The sequence below is a fragment of the Mobula hypostoma genome, chromosome 7 (genome assembly GCF_963921235.1).
Source record: "Mobula hypostoma chromosome 7, sMobHyp1.1, whole genome shotgun sequence".
Taxonomy (NCBI): Eukaryota; Metazoa; Chordata; class Chondrichthyes; order Myliobatiformes; family Myliobatidae; genus Mobula; species Mobula hypostoma.
The window spans coordinates 47,784,684-47,802,550 of record NC_086103.1 but is presented as its reverse complement, the minus strand read 5'-3'; the positions used below and the strand labels follow the sequence as shown (position 1 = coordinate 47,802,550).

General features: G+C 40.3%; 1 protein-coding gene across 1 annotated transcript in view; it reads left to right on the top strand.

Annotated features, from left to right (window-relative positions):
- The window catches only part of LOC134349900 (electrogenic sodium bicarbonate cotransporter 1-like), a 109,038-nt gene that overhangs the window by 59,722 nt on the left and 31,449 nt on the right, over positions 1-17,867 (top strand). Inside the window, exon 16 of the mRNA XM_063054863.1 lies at positions 16,301-16,479. Within this exon, the coding sequence (XP_062910933.1) occupies positions 16,301-16,479 (179 nt within the window). The remainder of the gene's footprint in view (positions 1-16,300; positions 16,480-17,867) is intronic.

Sequence of the window (17,867 nt, the reverse complement as noted above, 5' to 3'; positions counted from 1 at the left end):
ATTTATGCATGCTCTTTTGGAGATGATCAATCTAAACCTAATCAAAGTCAGGTCTATTATCAGTGGCATGTGTTGTGAAATTTGTTAACTTAGCAGCAGCAGTTCAATACAATTCATGACAATATAGAAAAAAAGAGTTAATAAATAAATAAGTAAACCAATTACAGTATGTATATGTATATTGAAAATATTAAAAATAGTGCAAAAACAGAAATAATGTATATTAAAAGAAGTGAGGTAGTGTTCATGGGTTCAATGTCCATTTAGGAATCGGATTGCAGAGGGGAAGAAGCTGTTTTTGAATTGCTGAGTGTGTGCCTTCAGGCTTCTGTACCTCCTTCCTGACAGTAACAGTGAGAAGAGGGTATGTCCTGGGTGATGGGGGTCCTTAATAATGGACATCGCCTTTCTGAGGCACCGCTCCTTGAAGATGTCTTGGGTACTACAGATGTTGGTACCCAAGATGGAGCTGACTAACTTTACAACTTTCTGTAGCTTCTTTTGGTCCTGTGCAGTAGCACCTGCACCCCCCTGTACCAGACAGTGATGCAGCTTGTCAGAATACTCTCCACAGTACATTCTTGAGGTTTTCAAGTGTTTTAGTTGGCAAACCAAATCTCGTCAAACTCCTAATGAAATATAGCTGTTGTCTCATCTTTTTTATAGCTGCATCGATATGTTGGGACCAGGTTAGATCCTCAGAGATCTGGACACCCAGGAACTTAAATTGCTTGATCTCTCCACTTCTGATCCCTCTGTGAAAATTAGTTTGTGTTCCCCCTGTCTTACCCTTCCTGAAGTCCACAATCAGCTCTTTCATCTTACTGACATTGTTGCTGTGACACCACTCAACAGTTACAAAATATTCACTGGCTGCTAGAACAGATTGAGTAAATTGCACATAGAGATTTCTGAGTTCTTGCTAGACATACACCATTTGCCATTGTAAATATTTAGCAAATGTTTCCTCAAAAGAAAACAATAGTCTATGCTTTAATTACTCTCTCTCTCTCAACATCCATCTTCATTGTTAATGGTATTAAAGACCCTTTGTGATTGATTCACCAAACATCGGAAAGAAATTTTATTTAATTAATATTCTCATCAATTTATAAATCTCAATTTAATATCCACCTCCACTTTAATAGGAAAAGATGCAGTATTTTCTTTCTTTTATTATAACTATAGGTTTGAACTCCTAAGGACGTTTTTGCAAATCTATGTTGAAAGTTCTTTGATTTTAATGCCTTTATTTATTAGGAAGCTCCAAACTGTGTTGTATTTTAACTGTAACAGAAATAATGACTTGGAAAAATTCATCGTCATTAGTGTACTGCTATATTCCACACCTTTACTTTTAAAATCTAAAATTCAATTAACATGTCCTTTCAGAAACATTGTTTTTAAATGTATGTTTCCATGCCTTGTCTTTTTCCTTGGCATATTTTTTCTAATTTTAATGAATGATATTAAATTGCAAATATTACTACCCTGCTAAATTCCTAGTCTTCTTTAAACCCATTCCTGTATTTTGAATGATATTTCACTACATTTTGCCCAAAATTCATTCTAATCAGCTATACACTTGAAGACTAATCAACTTTTTACCCTGGTGCTTTGTTTCATATTCAACCAGATTTTCACTCATTTGGTTTCATCTCAGAATGAAATTGTTGTTACACGGCAGCAGTACATTGCAAAGCATAATACTAAAAACTGTAAACTTCAGTAAGAAATATGTACCTTTTAAAAAAAGTTAAATTAAGTAAGTAGTTCAAAAACAGAAAAAAATGTAGCAAAGTCATGTTCATGGGTTCATGTCCATTCAGAAATGGGATGGCAGAGGGGAGGAAGCTTTTCCTGAACCATTGAGTGTGTGCATTCTGATGGCAGCAATGAGAAGAGGGCATGTCCTGGGTGATGGGGGTCCTTATTGATGGACACCACCTTTTTGGGGCATTGTTCCTTAAAGATGTCCTGGATGCTGCTGAGGTTAGTGTCCATGATGGAGCGACGAAGTTCACAACTTTCTGCAGCTTATTTCAATCCTGTGGCATGCCCCCCATACCAGACGGTGACGCAGCCAGTAAGAATGCTCTCCATGGTACCTCTGTAGAAATTTGCGAGAGTCTTTGGTGATATACCAAATCTCCTCAAACTCCTAATGAAATATAGCCACTGTCGAGCCTTCTTTGTAACTGCATCGATAGATTGGGTCCAGGATAGATTGTCAGTGATATTGATACCTAAGAACCTGAAATTGCTCCCCCTTTCCTCTTCTGCTCCCTCGATGAAGACAGGTGTGTTATCCCTCGTCTTACCCTTTCTGAGGTCTACAATCAATTCTGCGGTCTTACTGACATTGAGTGCAAGGTTGTTGTTACAGCATCACTCAGCTAGCTGGTATATCTCACTCCTGCACACCCTCTTGTCACCATCTGAGATTCTGCCAGTAACAGTTGTGTCATCAGCAAACTTCCACATGGGATTTGAGCTGTGCCTAGCCACACAGTTGTGGGTGTAGAGAGAGTAGAGCAGTGGGCTAAGCACTCATCCTTGAGGTGCACCAGTGATGATCATCAGTGAGGCGGAGAAGTTCATTTCTGATCCACCCAGACTGTGGCCTTCCAGTGAGGAAATCGAGGATCCAGTTGCAGAGGGAGGCACAGAGCCCAGGGTTTGGAGCTTTTTGATCAGAGCTGTAGGAATGATTGTGTTAAATGCTCAGCTGTAGTCAATAAACCTGACCTAAGTATTAATGTTGTCTTGGTGATCCAAGGCTGCGTGAAGATCCAATGAGATCACATCTGCTGTAGACCTACTGTGGCGATAGGCAAATTGCACTGGGTCCAGGTCCTTGCTTAGGCAGGGGTTGATTCTAGCTGTAACCAACTTCTCTGTGCACTTCACCACCGTAGAAGTGAGCGCCACTGAACAATAGTCATTAAGCAGCTCACCCTGCTCTTCGTAGGCATGGTCTGAATGTTGCCCTTCAGAAGCAGCCTGGAACTTCCAACTGTAGCAATGAGAGAGCAAGAATGTCTTTGAACTCCTACCAGTTGGTTGGCACAGGTATTCAGACTCCTATCAAGTACACTGTCGGGGCCTGTCTGCTTGCCAGGGTTCACCCTCATGAAAGATGTTATGATGTTGGCCTCCATGGCAGAGATCAAAGGGTCATTGGACGCTGTAGGTATCTTCATAGCTGTAGTTTTATTCTCCCTTTCAAAGCGAACATAAAAGGTGTTGAGCTCATCTGGGAGTGAAGCATCTCTGCCATTCATAAGGTTAAGCTTTGCTTTGTAGGAGGTAATGGCCTGTAAATCTTGCTAGAGTTGGCATGCATCCGATTCCACCTCTGACCTTAATCGGAATTGTTCTTTTGCTCTTGAGACAGCCCTCTGTAAGGCATACCTCGATTTCTTGTATAGTCCTAGATCACCAGACTTGAATGCCACAAATCTAACGCTCAGTAGTCTATGAATCTCTTGGTTCATCCACGGGTTTTGATTCAGATATCTACAGAATGTTCTCGTAGGCTGATGCTCGTCCACATCGGCTTTGATGAAGCTGGTGTCCACTGTGGTGAATTTATTCAGACTCAAAGATGAATCCCTGAATACTGTCCAGTCCACTGACTCAAAAAGCCCTGTAAGTGCTCCTCCGCTTCCCTTGTCCATACTTTCTTGATCCTGTCTGTTGGTGCTTCGGCCTCTGCCTAGATGAACACACTTTGCAAAGGGTAGGTGTGGGATGGCATGGTAAGCATTGTTAATGATAGTATAACAGTGGTTCAGTGTGTTGGCTTCTCTGGCTCCATTAGTGATACGTTGGTGATAATTATTTAGGGACTTTTTCAAGCTGACCTAGTTAAAATCTCCCAAAATGATGGGAAAGGTATCAGGGTGCACGGTTTTATGCCTGTTGATTATGTCACTCATTTCGTCAAGAGCCTTTTTGACGTGGGCTTGAGGTGGAATGTACACATCTACCAAGGTGATGGCTGAAAACTCCTGTGGCAGATAAAATTGATGATCGCTAGATGTTCCAGATTGGATGAGCAGGACTGGGACAGAACCACCATGTTTGCGCACCACAAGGAGTTGATCATACAAAATACTCCACCCCGTCTGCCTTTGAAAGACTCAACAGTCCTATCTTGGTGATGAGTCGTGAAGCCAGTGAGCTGTATCGCTGTGACCAGAATTGCAGGGGGTAGCTAAGTCTCCGTGAAACAAAGAACAGAACAGACTCTGATATCCCTTTGTTACAACAGTTTTGCTCAGAGGCCTTTGACCAGCTGTATCGGTGATAGTGGAAGCTGGAGCCCTCTTCTCCTTAAACAAACTTTTAATCCAGCACATCATCCTCTCTTCCACTGTCTTAAAGGAAAACCATGCTTGTGTCTGGGGTCTGCCCTCCAAGAATCATCGACTTTGAGTAGCGATAGATTTTAGAACGATGTTGTTTACTGTATCGTTCATGGCTGTAGCTGTGGATTTTGGCTGTATTAGTCTTAAACAGGAATATTTGAAGATTTCCTTTGGAGCTGCTCGCACGAGTCATCATCTTAATGGTGCCACTGGAAACAGTTCTTTAATTTAGTTCCTTAGACTAAATAGTTTGGTTTTCAACATAAAATGTATTCTGTTTATCCATTCTATCGTTTCTTTAAAAAATAACATTACTCAAACCTATTAGTTGCTCCATAACTACCCTTGTTGATTTTACCATAAACTCTTCTGTTTAAAAATTAATATCACTTCCACCTTCATTTGCAAAAAAATTAGAAAAACATTGACCAGATATTATGATGTTTTAACATGGGCAGAAGCAAAGAAATTCCTTGCTGCTTATCTAATACGCAGGATATTTTCATCCTCCACAATCAAACTTCCAAGTCAGAATTAGGTTGTTTAGCACCTTCTTATACAACGTGAAATTTGTTGTTTTGCAGCCGCAGTACAGGGCAAAGACATTAAATTACTAGGAACTTCAAAATAATTAAATAGTTCAAGTAAGGAATAATACAGTAGTGTCCGTGGACCATTCAGAAGTCTGACAGTGGAGTGTGGTCTTTAGGCTCTTGTACCTCCTGCTCAATGGTAGTAATGAGGAGAGAGCATGTCCGGGATAGTGGATGCTATTTTCTTGAGGCACTGCCTCTTAAAGAAGTCCTCGATGGTAGGATAGAACCGGATAAGTCTACAACCTCTGCAGCTTCTTGAGATCCTTTGCACCGTAGTCTCCGTACCAGGCTGTAACACAAACAGTCAGAATGCTCTTCCCCATACATCTACAGAAATTTACAGGAGTCTTTGTTTACTTACCAAATATCCTCAATCTCCCAATGAAGTAGAGTCACCAGAGTGCCTTCTTTGTGATTGCATCCATACATTAGGCCCAAGACAGATCCTCTGAGATACTAAAACCCAGAAACTTGAGGCTGCCCACTCTTTCCATCATTGGTCCCTCAGTAAGGAATGGTAAATGTTCTCCTCATTTCCCCTTCCAGAAGTCCACAATCGATTCCTTGGCCTTACTGACACTGAGTTTGAGGTTGTTGTTACAACACCACTCAACCAGCCAATCTATCTGACTCCTGTATGCCTCCTTCTCATCATCTGCAAATTTATAAATGGTGTTTAATTCTTTAGAAATTCTGTATTGTTTTATTTACTTCATTTACTATTTTATATCATCCATTTTTTCATTTCTTGTTTATTCAGTTCAAGTTTCTCCTTTAGTTGCTGAATATACTCTCTACAGTGCCTATAAAAAGTATTCACCCCGCTCCCCCCAAGACATTCTCATGTTTCGTTATTTTACAATATTGAATCACAGTGGATCTAATTTGGCTTTTTTGACTCTGATCAACAGAAAAATACCTTTGTGTCAAAATGAATGCACATCTCTAAAAAGTGATCTGAATTAACTACAAATATAAAACACAAAATAATTGATTGCATAAGTACACCCCCTTCAAGTCAGTATTTAGTAGATACACCTTTAGCAGCAATTGCAGCTTTGAGTCCCTAAGACCATAAGACATAGGAGCAAAATTAGGCCATTTCATCATGGCTGATCCCGGATCCCACTCAACCCCATGCACCTGCCTACTCACCGTATCCTTTGATGCCCTGACCGATCAGGAAACGATCAACTTCCGCCTTAGATATACCCATGGACTTGGCCTCCACTGCTGTCTGTGACGAGCATTCCACAGATTCTCCAACCTCTGGCTAAAAAGACTCCTCCTTACCTCTATTCTAAAAGTTCGCTCCTCAATTCTAGAACTCCTCTAGTTCTAGATACCCCCACCTTTGGAAACATCCTCTCCACATTCACCCTATCTAGTCCTTTCAGCATTCAGTAGTTTCAATGAGTCTGTGTGGATAGGTCTCTATTGGCTTTGCACATCTGGATATTGCAATTTTCCCCCATTCTTCTTTACAAAGCTGTTCAAGTTTTGTCAGATTGCATGGGGATCGTGAGTGAACTGCCCTTTTCAAGTGCAGCCACAAATTCTCAATTGGATTGAGGTCTGAGCTCTGACTTGGCCACTCCAGGACATTGACTTTGTTGTTTGTAAGCCATTCCTGTGTAACCTTGGCTTTATGCTTGGGATCATTGTATTGCTGAAAAAACAAATCTCCCAAGTTGCAGTTCTCGTTCAGACTGCAACAGGTTTTCCTCCAGGAGTTTCCTGTATTTTGCTGCATTCATTTTACCCTCTACCTTCACAAGTCTTCCAGGGCCTGGTGCAGTGAAGTATTCCCACAGCACAATGTAGCAACCACCATACTTCACGGTAGGGATGGTGTGTTTTTGATGATGTGCGGTGTTTGGCTAACACCAGAAGTATTATTTAGTCTGATGGCCAAAAAGCTCAATTTTTGGTTTCACCTGACCATAGAGCCTTCTTCCAGCTGACTTCAGAGTCTCTCACATGCCATCCGGCAAATTCTAGCCAAGATTTCATGGGAGATTTTTTCAACAGTGGCGTTCTCTTTGCCACTGTTCCATAAAGCTGTAACTGGTGAAGCACCCAGGCAATAGTTGTTTTATGCATGGTCTCTCCCATCTCAGCCTCTGAAGCTTGTGACTCCTCCAGAGTTGTCATAGGTCTGCTGGTGGTGTCCCTTACTAGTCCCCTTCTTGCACAGTCACTCAATTTTTGAGGACTGCTTGCTCTAGGTAGATTTACAGTTATTTCATATACTTTCCATTTATTGATGATTGACTTAACTGTACTCCAAGGGATTTGGAAGTGATTTGGAAATTTTCTTGTATCCATCTCCTGACTTGTGCTTTTCAATAACCTTTTTCATGGAGTTGCTTGGAGTGTTCTTTTGTCATCATGATGTAGTTTTTGCCAGGATACTGATTCATCAGCGGTTGGACCTTCCAGATACAGGTGTACTTTTACTACAATCAATTGAAACCCCTTGACTACACCACAGATCTCCGAAAACAAATATCTATTTAACTAATTATGCAACTTCTAAAACAAATTGGCTGCACCAGTGATGATTTAGTGTGTCATATTCAACTGGGGGGGGGGGTTTGAATACTTACACAATCAATTATTTTGTGTTTTATCTTTGCAATTAACTTAGATCACATTGTAGAGATTTGTTTTCGATTGACATGAAAGAGGCTTTTTCTGTTGATCAGAGTCAAAAAAGCCAAATTAAATCCACTGTGATTCAATGTTGTAGAACAATAAAACATGAAAACTTCCGGGGGAGGGGGGTGAATACTTTTTATAGGCACTGAATATTCCTTGTGATAAATTTTAGTACAGTTAGTCGAAGCTTGCTCATAATCCTGAGACTTGTTTAATTTCAGCAACACACATCAAAGTTGCTGGTGAACGCAGCAGGCCAGGCAGCATCTCTAGAAAGAGGTACAGTTGACGTTTCGGGCCGAGACCCTTCGTCAGGACCCTGCTGCGTTCACCAGCAACTTTGATGTGTGTTGCTTGAATTTCCAGCATCTGCAGAATTCATCGTGTTTACTTATTTAATTTCATTGACTGAAACACCTCCCAATATCCTTTTCCCTCTGGAATGCCTCAGGGCTAACCTTTAAATTACACCAACAATCACAATTACAATCATAAAGGATATTAGGACTGATTAGTGGTGGTAATCTCTCCCTACTGGTCTGAAGACAGCAATAACGTTAATATGTAAATGACATAAATGACAAGGCTGTGTGCTTAGACCTCTGCTCTACTCACTTTATACTTCTGACTGTGAGGCTAAGCACAGCCCCAATAAGTTCGTTGATGACACTACTGCCGTTGGCTGAATCAAAAATGCTGACAAATCAGTTCATAGGAGGGAGATTGAAAATCTGGCTGAATAGTGCAACAACAACCTCTCACTCAATGTCGACAAGACCAGGTATTTGATTGTTGACTTAAGGAGGAGGGAACCAGAGGTCCACGAGCCAGTGCTCATCAGAGAATCAGAGGTGAAGAGGGTCAGGAACTTTAGATTTCTCAGTGTTATCATTTCAGAGGATCTGACGTGGATCCAGCACGTAGAAAGCACGACAGTACCTTTACTTTTTTAGAAGTCTGCAAAAAAATTGGTAAACTTTGACAAACTTCTATAGATATGTGGTGGAAGGTATACCCGGTATGGAAACATCAATACCCTAAAACTGGAGAAGCCTGCTAAAAGTAGTGGATACGGCCCAGATTATTATGAGTAAAGCCATCCCCACCATTGAGCACATCTACATGGGGTGCTGTCACAGGAAAACAACATCAATCATCAAGATTCCCCACCATCCAGGTCATGCTCTCTTTTCACTGCTGCTATCAGGAAGAAGGTATAGGAGTCTTTCGACCACATCACCAGTTTCAGAACTGTTATTACCCCACAGCCATCAGGCTTTTGAACCAGAGTGGATAACTTCACTCAATCCATCAATGAACTGTCCCCACAATCCATACATTCACTTCCAAGGACTCTCCAACTCATTTTCTCGATATTTATTTCTTATTTATTTATTGTTACTATTTTTCTCTTGTTTTGTACAGTTTGCACAGTCTTTGCAGATTGGCTGTTATCTGTCCTATTTTGTTTCTAGTATTTAATGTGAATGCCTGCAAGAAAATTAATCTCAGGGTTGTATATGGTGACACTTTGATAATAAACTTCGACTTTGGTGTTTTCTGCATCAGAAGAAATGAGCTGAATAGTCTTATGTTATGAATCTAACAAGAGGAATTTTGTGAATTTAAGTGTACTTGAGCTGGGTTGTGCTGTTGGTATTTGAAGATGAGTACTCTGATCTCGCATGTAATCTCATATGTGTAAGTTCAAGTTTATTGCCATTGACATATGGTATGATAGTCAACTTAATTCAGAGTCACAGAACCAAAGAGCACAAAAATGGGCCCTTCAACCCACCATGCCCCTACCTAGCTTTTTGCCCATCTACACGAATCCCATTTATCTACATGAGGACTGTTTCCTTCCATGTCTTGCCTATTTAATTGTCTGTCTAAATGCCTCTTAAATGTAATAATTCTATCTCATTCCATTAACTCTTCTGACAGTCAACCACACTGTAAAAAGATGAAATTTGCACATTTAACACTTTAAACCTATGCCTTTATGTTGTTGATATCCCTACCAATGGAAAAAGATTTTGCCTGGCTATGCCATTCATATTCTTGCATATTTAGATCACCCCTCAGCCTCCATTTCTCCAGAGAAAGTAAGCCCAACCTGTCCAACTTCCTTTCATAACTAAAGTTGTCCAGTCCAGGAAACTATTTGGGGTATCTCCTCTGCATTTGGATGGCTTGTTCCCAAATTGCTCTTCTGACAAAGTCAGGAAGATCTGACTTTTTACCTGCTCTTCCCAATGCTTTTGTTTATCGGTTGCCTACCAGCTAACCGGTGTCAGGAGAAGTGCTCCCACGAAGGTCAGGATGAACACCATACAGCAACTACCAGAAATCTTTAAGTCTGTTCTGCTGAGTATTTTGGAATTTCTCCAGAGTAGTCCTTACAATTGCATCAACATATTAATGATCAGTTTTCCAACATTTCATATGATAGCATGACCTTTTCTGTTTATTAAAGTTGTGCGTTGGAATCATGTCAGTATATACCTGTAGTCTTATTGTTACGCAGCTACAAACTGTCAAGTGTAGATGCCTCTGAGTATATGGAAATTGGCACGTGATCTTTGATGCATGTCTGCACAGCAGCTGGACATCGAAGGAGTGGCATCATTTCAATTGCGGTACATCTCAGGCTTGACATGTAACAAACAGAAAGAGCTTTGCAAGCAAATGGAAGCAATCTGCACAATGGGAAGTCTGTATTCCGTAGGAAGCCATACGTTTGTTCTGCCTGGCAAGAACAAGTATCCAGTGCTCTCTTTCTGCAGACGATGTCAGAGAATCCAATGTAGTAATGCAGTTATTGCAGTATTTGATGGTGATGTCTCAAATATTTCCTGTTTTGATGTGAAAGTAAACCACAGTTCAAAAGTCAATTATCATGACATTTTCACAGCTACCGAAGTGCAGTCCTTGCCCTGCTGTACAACAATTTGGCCCATAATCTTGTGCTGATCTTGATGCCAATTTATTTTAGATATTCTCTCCTATTTATCATCCATACCCTTCCATTGCCTTTATATTCATGCGTCTATCTAAAAGCCTCTTAAACTTCACTAAATAGCCTGATGCCACCACTACCCCTGGTAACCATTCCAGGCACTTGCACAAAAAAAAACTTGCCCCTAATATCGCCTTTAAGCATTTCCTCTCCAATCTTAATATATCCTCAGGTGCTTGGCATTTCTACCCTGGGGAACAAATTCTGCTCCTCTGTAGACTGGGGTGTGTTCAAGGACTCAGAAGAACTGAACAAATACACCTGGGTTGTCATAGACTTCATAAAAACAGTCGTACATGAATGTGTCCCCACAAAATAATTCAGTGTCTTCCCTAACCAGAAGCCCTAGATAAATCATGAGATCTGCAATCTGCTGAGGGCAAGATCAGGGGCATTCAGGTCTGGTGATCAAATTAAATACCAAGATCTCCAGAAAGCTATCTCACATGTGAAGTTAAACGCAAAAAAAAATCCTGACGAAGGGTCTTGGCCTGAAACGTCGACTGCGCCTCTTCCTATAGATGCTGCCTGGCCTGCTGCGTTCACCAGCAACTTTGATGTGTGTCACATGTGAAGTGGCAATTTTGGACCAAACTTGAATTACTGAAGGATTTTGACAGCTGTGGCAAGACCTGAATGCTATTACCTCTTACTAAGTGAAACCAAGTGACATTGGTGACGAGTTTTCATGTCCAGATGAACTCAGTGCATTTTATGCTCACTTTGTCCATCAAAATATGGAGGAACCTTCACGAATTACCACAGCCTCTGATGACCCTGTGGTTTCTGTCTCTGAGGCCGACGTGACAGCATCCTTCAGGAGGGTGAACCCGTGGAAAGCATCCGGCACAGTCGGATAACTGGCTGAGTACTGAAGACTTGTGCAATTTAACTGGCTGGAGTGCTCACTGATACCTTTGACCTCTCTCTTTGGCAGTCAGAGTTATACCAGTGCCCAAAATGAACATGGTAACCTGCCTTAATGACTATCATCCAGTAGCACTTATATCACAATGATGACAGATTGGTGATGAAACATCAACTCCTGCCTGAGAAATGACTAGGATCCACTCCAATTAGTCTACCATCACAACAGGTCAACAGCAGATGCCATTTCAATGGTTCTTCACTCAAACATCGAACATCTGATAGCAAAGATGCATGCATCAGGATGCTTTTCAATGACTACAGCTCAGCATTCAATACCATCATTCCCTCAAAACTAATCAATAAGCTTAAAGTCCTGGGCCTCAATACCTCTTAGAGCAACTGGATCCTTGATTTCCTCACTTACAGAACACAGTCAGTTCAGATTGGCAACAACTCTTCTCCACAATCTCCATCAGCACAGGTGCACCACAGGGCCGTGTGCTTAGCCCCCTGCTCTACTCACTTTTTACTTATGACTGTGAGGCTAAGCACAGCTCCGATACCATATTTAAGTTTGCCGATGTCACCACTGTCATTGGCCAAGTGAAAAGGTGGTGATGAATCAGCATATAGGAGGGAGATTGAAAATCTGGCTGAGTGGTGCCACAACAACAACCTCTCAGTTAACGTCAGCAAGACCAAGGAGATAATTACTGACTTCAGCATGAGGAAACCAAAGGTCCATGAGCCAGTCCTCATCAAGGGATGAGGTGGAGAGGGTCAGCAACTTTAATTTCCTCGGGGTTATCATTTCAGAGGATCTGTCCTGGGTCCCTCACGCAAATGCCATTATTAAGAAAGCACAGCAGTGTCACTACTTTCTTAGAGGTTTGTGAAGATTTGTCATGTCATCCAAAACTTTTACAAACTTCTATAGATGTGTAGTGGAGAATATAGTCATAGTCATACTTTATTGATCCTGGGGGAAATTGGTTTTCGTTACAGTTGCACCATAAATAATATAGTAATAAAACCATAAATAGTTAAATAGTATTATGTGAATTATGCCAGTAAATTATGAAATAAGTGCAGGACCAGCCTATTGGCTCAGGGTGTCTGACCCTCCAAGGGAGGAGTTGTAAAGTTTGATGGCCACCGGCAGGAATGACTTCCTATGACGCTCTGTGTTGCATCTCGGTGGAATGAGTCTCTGGCTGAATGTACTCCTGTGCCAACCAGTACATTATGTAGTGGATGGGAGACATTGTCCAAGATGGCATGCAACTTAGACAGCATCCTCTTTTCAGACACCACCGTGAGAGAGTCCAGTTCCATCCCCACAACATCACTGGCCTTACGAATGAGTTTGTCGATTCTGTTGGTGTCTGCTACCCTCAGCCTGCTGCCTCAGCACACAACAGCAAATGTGATAGCACTGGCCACCACAGACTTGTAGAACATCCTCAGCATCGTCCAGCAGATGTTAAAGGACCTCAGTCTCCCCAGGAAATAGAGACGACTCTGACCCTTCTTGTAGACAGCCTCAGTGCTCTTTGACCAGTCCAGTTTATTGTCAATTCATATCCCCAGGTATTTGTAATCCTCCACCATGTCCACACTGACCCCCTGGATGGAAACAGGGGTCACCGGTACCTTAGCTCTCCTCAGGTCTACCACCAGCTCCTTAGTCTTTTTCACATTTCACATATATTTCACAATATATGGACTGGTTGCATCATGGCCTGGTACGGAAGTACGAATGGAAAAGCCTTCAAAAAGTAGTGGATACAGCCCAGTCAACCTATCCTTCTCAGAACTTAAAAAAAACTTCTTACCAGGTCTCCTCTCAGTCTTCCACAATAAACTTCTTCTGCACCACAATCTCAACATCCTTCCTATACTGAGGCGACCAGAACTGCACACACTACTCCAAATGCATTCTAACAAAAGTTTTATATAGTTGCAGCATGATTTCTTTGCTCTTAAGTACAACACCCTAATCAATGAAGCAAACATTGCACATGCCCTCATTACCATCTTATCCACTTGCATAGCCTTTTTCAGTGAACTACAGACCTGGACCCCAAGATCCCTCTGAACCTTAATGCTATTAAGGGGCCTACCATCAACTGCATTCTTTCTCCTCACCTTTGATCTGCCAAAGACCAATAGCTCACACTTGGAAGAGCTAAACTTCATCTGCCACTTCTCTGCCCATATCTGTAACCGATCTATATGCAGCTGTATTCTCTAATCGTCCTTTACACTGTCTGAAATTCCTCCATTTTTGTTGCTATTTGCAAACTTGCTAATTCCATGATACAAAATAAATGATATATTTTCATCCAAATCATTGATATATATCACAAACAACAGAGATCCCAACACCAATTGTTGTGAACACCATTACTCCTGGACCTCCAGCCAGAATAATGATGATCTACCTCTATTCTCTGTGTAAGATTGATGCATTATATTTGACATGGTATGTGGTGATAACCCAAGTGCAGAAAGGGAGATGCTAAAGTGGGTTAAAAAGTTCACTGAACTTTAATAAGAATTGTGCAGAACAAAAAGTTTATAATAAAGCTGGCCAACGGGGCCATTAATTAAACTCTCAAACTAAAAGCTAAGGCCAAAACTGTGACTTGGAAGTGGTAACTTAATAATAAATTAATTGCACTCCTTTTCCGTGTCAATCTAAACTGTAGTCTTCTTTCCTGGAACGAGGACTAGGGTAAGCAGGGAACATTGCGGTCACTGTGTTTTGGTCATGCCCCCACAAGACTGAAATGAAGGATAGGGGTTAAACACAATCACAAAGAAACCCTACTTGATTGGAACGTGCATGTTCAATCCCTCTCAGCTGTCCAACTGCGAGGGCGCCCAGACCCCATGACCGAGTCCGTGGTTGTGACAGTACTTCAGAATGTCCTTAGTGAAGTTGTTTTAGTTCCTTATTGAGGACTAGGTAAAAGGACTCTTTCTGAACACCCTGGATTTCCATGGCCTCCAGCTGAATGAGTTTGACCACCCTCCAAGTCTTCCAGCAATGTGACCCTTTGCTCCTGTTCCCAGCCATGCCGTAGTCAAAGGGGAATGACTACAAATACGGTACATTCATGTCTTGGAGGAACTGATTAGTTCATACATTTTGAAACCACGATTAATCTTTTATCAAACCGAAATAGAAAATACTGGAAGTACTTAGTGGGCCAGGCGGCATATATGAGTGTAAAGTTTCATAATTTTCTGTGCAAATTTAAAAGAACTTAAAGTTTGCATTAAATCCTATGCACATAATTCTGTGATTCTTTGATAAATACTCTTATAATTATAACATTTTCAAATGCTACCTAACCTGTGGCAGTTGATAATCTCTTTAAGCAGTGATGGCTGACCCCTTCAGTTGCCCAGCTGGCGGGGTTCAAAGGAAAGCTTCATGCTGTTCAGAGGCTGTTGGTTAGAGTAGTACTTTCCAAATCAGCAGTACTAGAAACAAATCAGTATTGCATACTGATTGAAGTCATGATGTGGTTACCCATCACACCACCAATGCATGTTGGCTCTCTTCAGTATAATATCTGGAGTGGGATGCAACAAATGTCCCAATGCATGTTGGATTCAAGAGGAACTAAACCAGCACTGATTGCACAGAGAAGAACAGGCATTACAGATATTCATTGTGAGCCTGGATGTTTGTGCATCCTTTTTCTCAACTTTGATGTTCATGCTTTTTTCTTCTTACACCTGATGATTGATCCTTAAAATCCTCAAATTCTTCAGTTTCACCATATCCTTGGTGTGTATACACACCTATCCCTCCTCTTTTAAATCCCTTCTATTTCAGTAGGTTTTGGTTGTCACCTTGAATTTCTCTTTGTCTTGACACCATTTCATCTGATTATCTCCAATTAAATATATTAAATATGTTATTGATCAACATTCCTTGCCATTTGGGAAAAACCTGGAGGTCACTGTGCTTGATGTTTTGTTTTCAGTATCTGATACTGCAGGAGTGTGAATATCTGATGAAAATGTTTTCAAGGCTGGGTATTACACCAGAAGTAACTAAACATCTTACTAATGTCAACTGCCTGGGTATGCATATGAAAACATATCACTTGGAAGAGGAACAAGCAAAAAAATACAATATTTTACCATAGCATAGTGGCAAAACATTTTATAAAACAAGGGCAAGCACAGCAAAAAGAAGGAAGATGGATCAAATAAATAATAAATATTTTTTGCATTGTGTTCCTTTCACTATCTACAGTAAAAATTATTACGCTAGCATTTACAGTATGTCCGCTATTTAATTTAACATTAACATGGATCACATTTTAATTATTCTTTGGTAAGCTGGTAAGAGAACAAAGCAACTGTATGTTTCAGTACAGAAAGACAACTTAATGGATGTACCTTATGAGGTTAGCAAATAGACCTTTCTGATAGGAATTTCATACCATGAAACTCACATCATTTGATATTTATTTCTATTGAATGGATAAAGGTTGACCAAAGCTGTTTATCATGGAACAGGAATAGAACTACTCTCATGATAAGCTAACTGAAAATTCAAAAGAATTGCTGTGAGGGAAACAATTTTATTTTATACTATTACAAATAGAATCACTGTCCTACTCCAGCAAAAGATTTTACCTTATGTTTTGAAAATATGGAAGTGAAGATAAACACTCTGGTAATATAATTTGGACAGATTTAATTCATAGCATTTCTTTGTTTCCCCAATTCAAACTGTGACAATTACCCCACAGAAAGGTGCTGGCTTTCACCTAGACCTGTTCTGGATAGCTCTTCTTTTGATTCCTACTTCATTCATGGCTCTGCCCTGGTACGTGTCTGCAACTGTAATATCCCTTGCGCACATAGACAGCTTGAAAATGGAGACTGAAAAATCTGCCCCTGGTATAGAACCCACATTTATGGGAGTGAGGTATGTTGAGCAATATTCTGAGGATTTAATATAGAATTATGGAAACAGTACATAAATAATTACACTTGTCTTCAGATAAATGCATGTACTTGTATGATAGGAATTGTTTTCTTTTTGTGTTATGAACTGATTACATTCATGTTCAGCACATTTCTGAACTGTAAGTTATATCTAGAATTGATGGACTGGCTAGAACTGTTTCACTTAAGCATTTTTTGTCAGCCGGTTGATGTCCTGATTTAGATGTGCTTGTGCCGCAGATTCAATGATGAATACCTTTTTTAAAAAACAAAAATGTTCATTAATAAATATATAGAATCTGCACTCTGTTTCCCAGTGGCTTTTGAAGACTGAAGTACTTTGTCTTTGAACAAATAAGTAAAGGTTAAGACAAAGGTTAAATTAATTTACTAGTATATAGGTTATACAGAAATTTTAATATCTGTAAACTAAAATAATTTGTATAAATAATTGCAGAAACAAGAAAACATATGAAGGCAAATAAAATCACACAATACTGAAAGACATGAGATATAATCAGTTTTCAGAAAGGTGTTTTCTTGCATTATTTGACAAATAATGTACAGTATTTTCAGGTTGACAGTCAGGTTTGTTTCTCTCAGTGATTTTCCAGGATTAGTAATAGCTGTGAGATTTTCCAAATTAAAATAATTTGATAATATTCACTGTATTAGCTCACATGTGAAGAATGCTCTACTGGATAAGGTCTGAGGGCAGTTCTATTCTCTGCGGAATTGTAACAAAGCACAGCTGACACATGAAAAAACAAAGGAAGATAAAATATAGATACAACATAAAACATTGATAATTTGTATTTATACACCACTTTCAATGTGGCAAAATATTCCAAAACATTTCACAAGATTGTTATTAAAGAAAATTTGATTGTATAAAACACTGCCTATCAAAATACAGAGCACAATACAAGTTTGGACATAGGCAGCAGCGTTTTTGTAATGGCCTAATGACGACAGATGTGAAAGTGCTGGGGATTGTTTTCTTGGTGAGAGAAACATTAATAATATCAGCAGTCATGGAGCCTGGAAAGGAAGTTGTGTGATCAGAATTGTAGTGGGAATGGGGTCAAGGAAGCAGGATCCAGATTGCAGATACTTAGGCTTGTAGAGGAGGGAGGTAGGAGAGAATTTGCAGGTGTAGAACTTGAACTGGCAGGAACCTTAGGTGCTTGACCTGCTGGGCAAATGCCGAGGGACCTTACCAAATGGTCTCAATCTTCGTAGCAAAATCTGTGCACTCTTTGTACTTTGTTAAAAATGAGGATGGAGGGATAAAGAATTAAGAATGTTTTGCAATAAGCAAAATATACAAAAGATTTCTTTGAATTCCTGGATGATCATTTTGAAAGA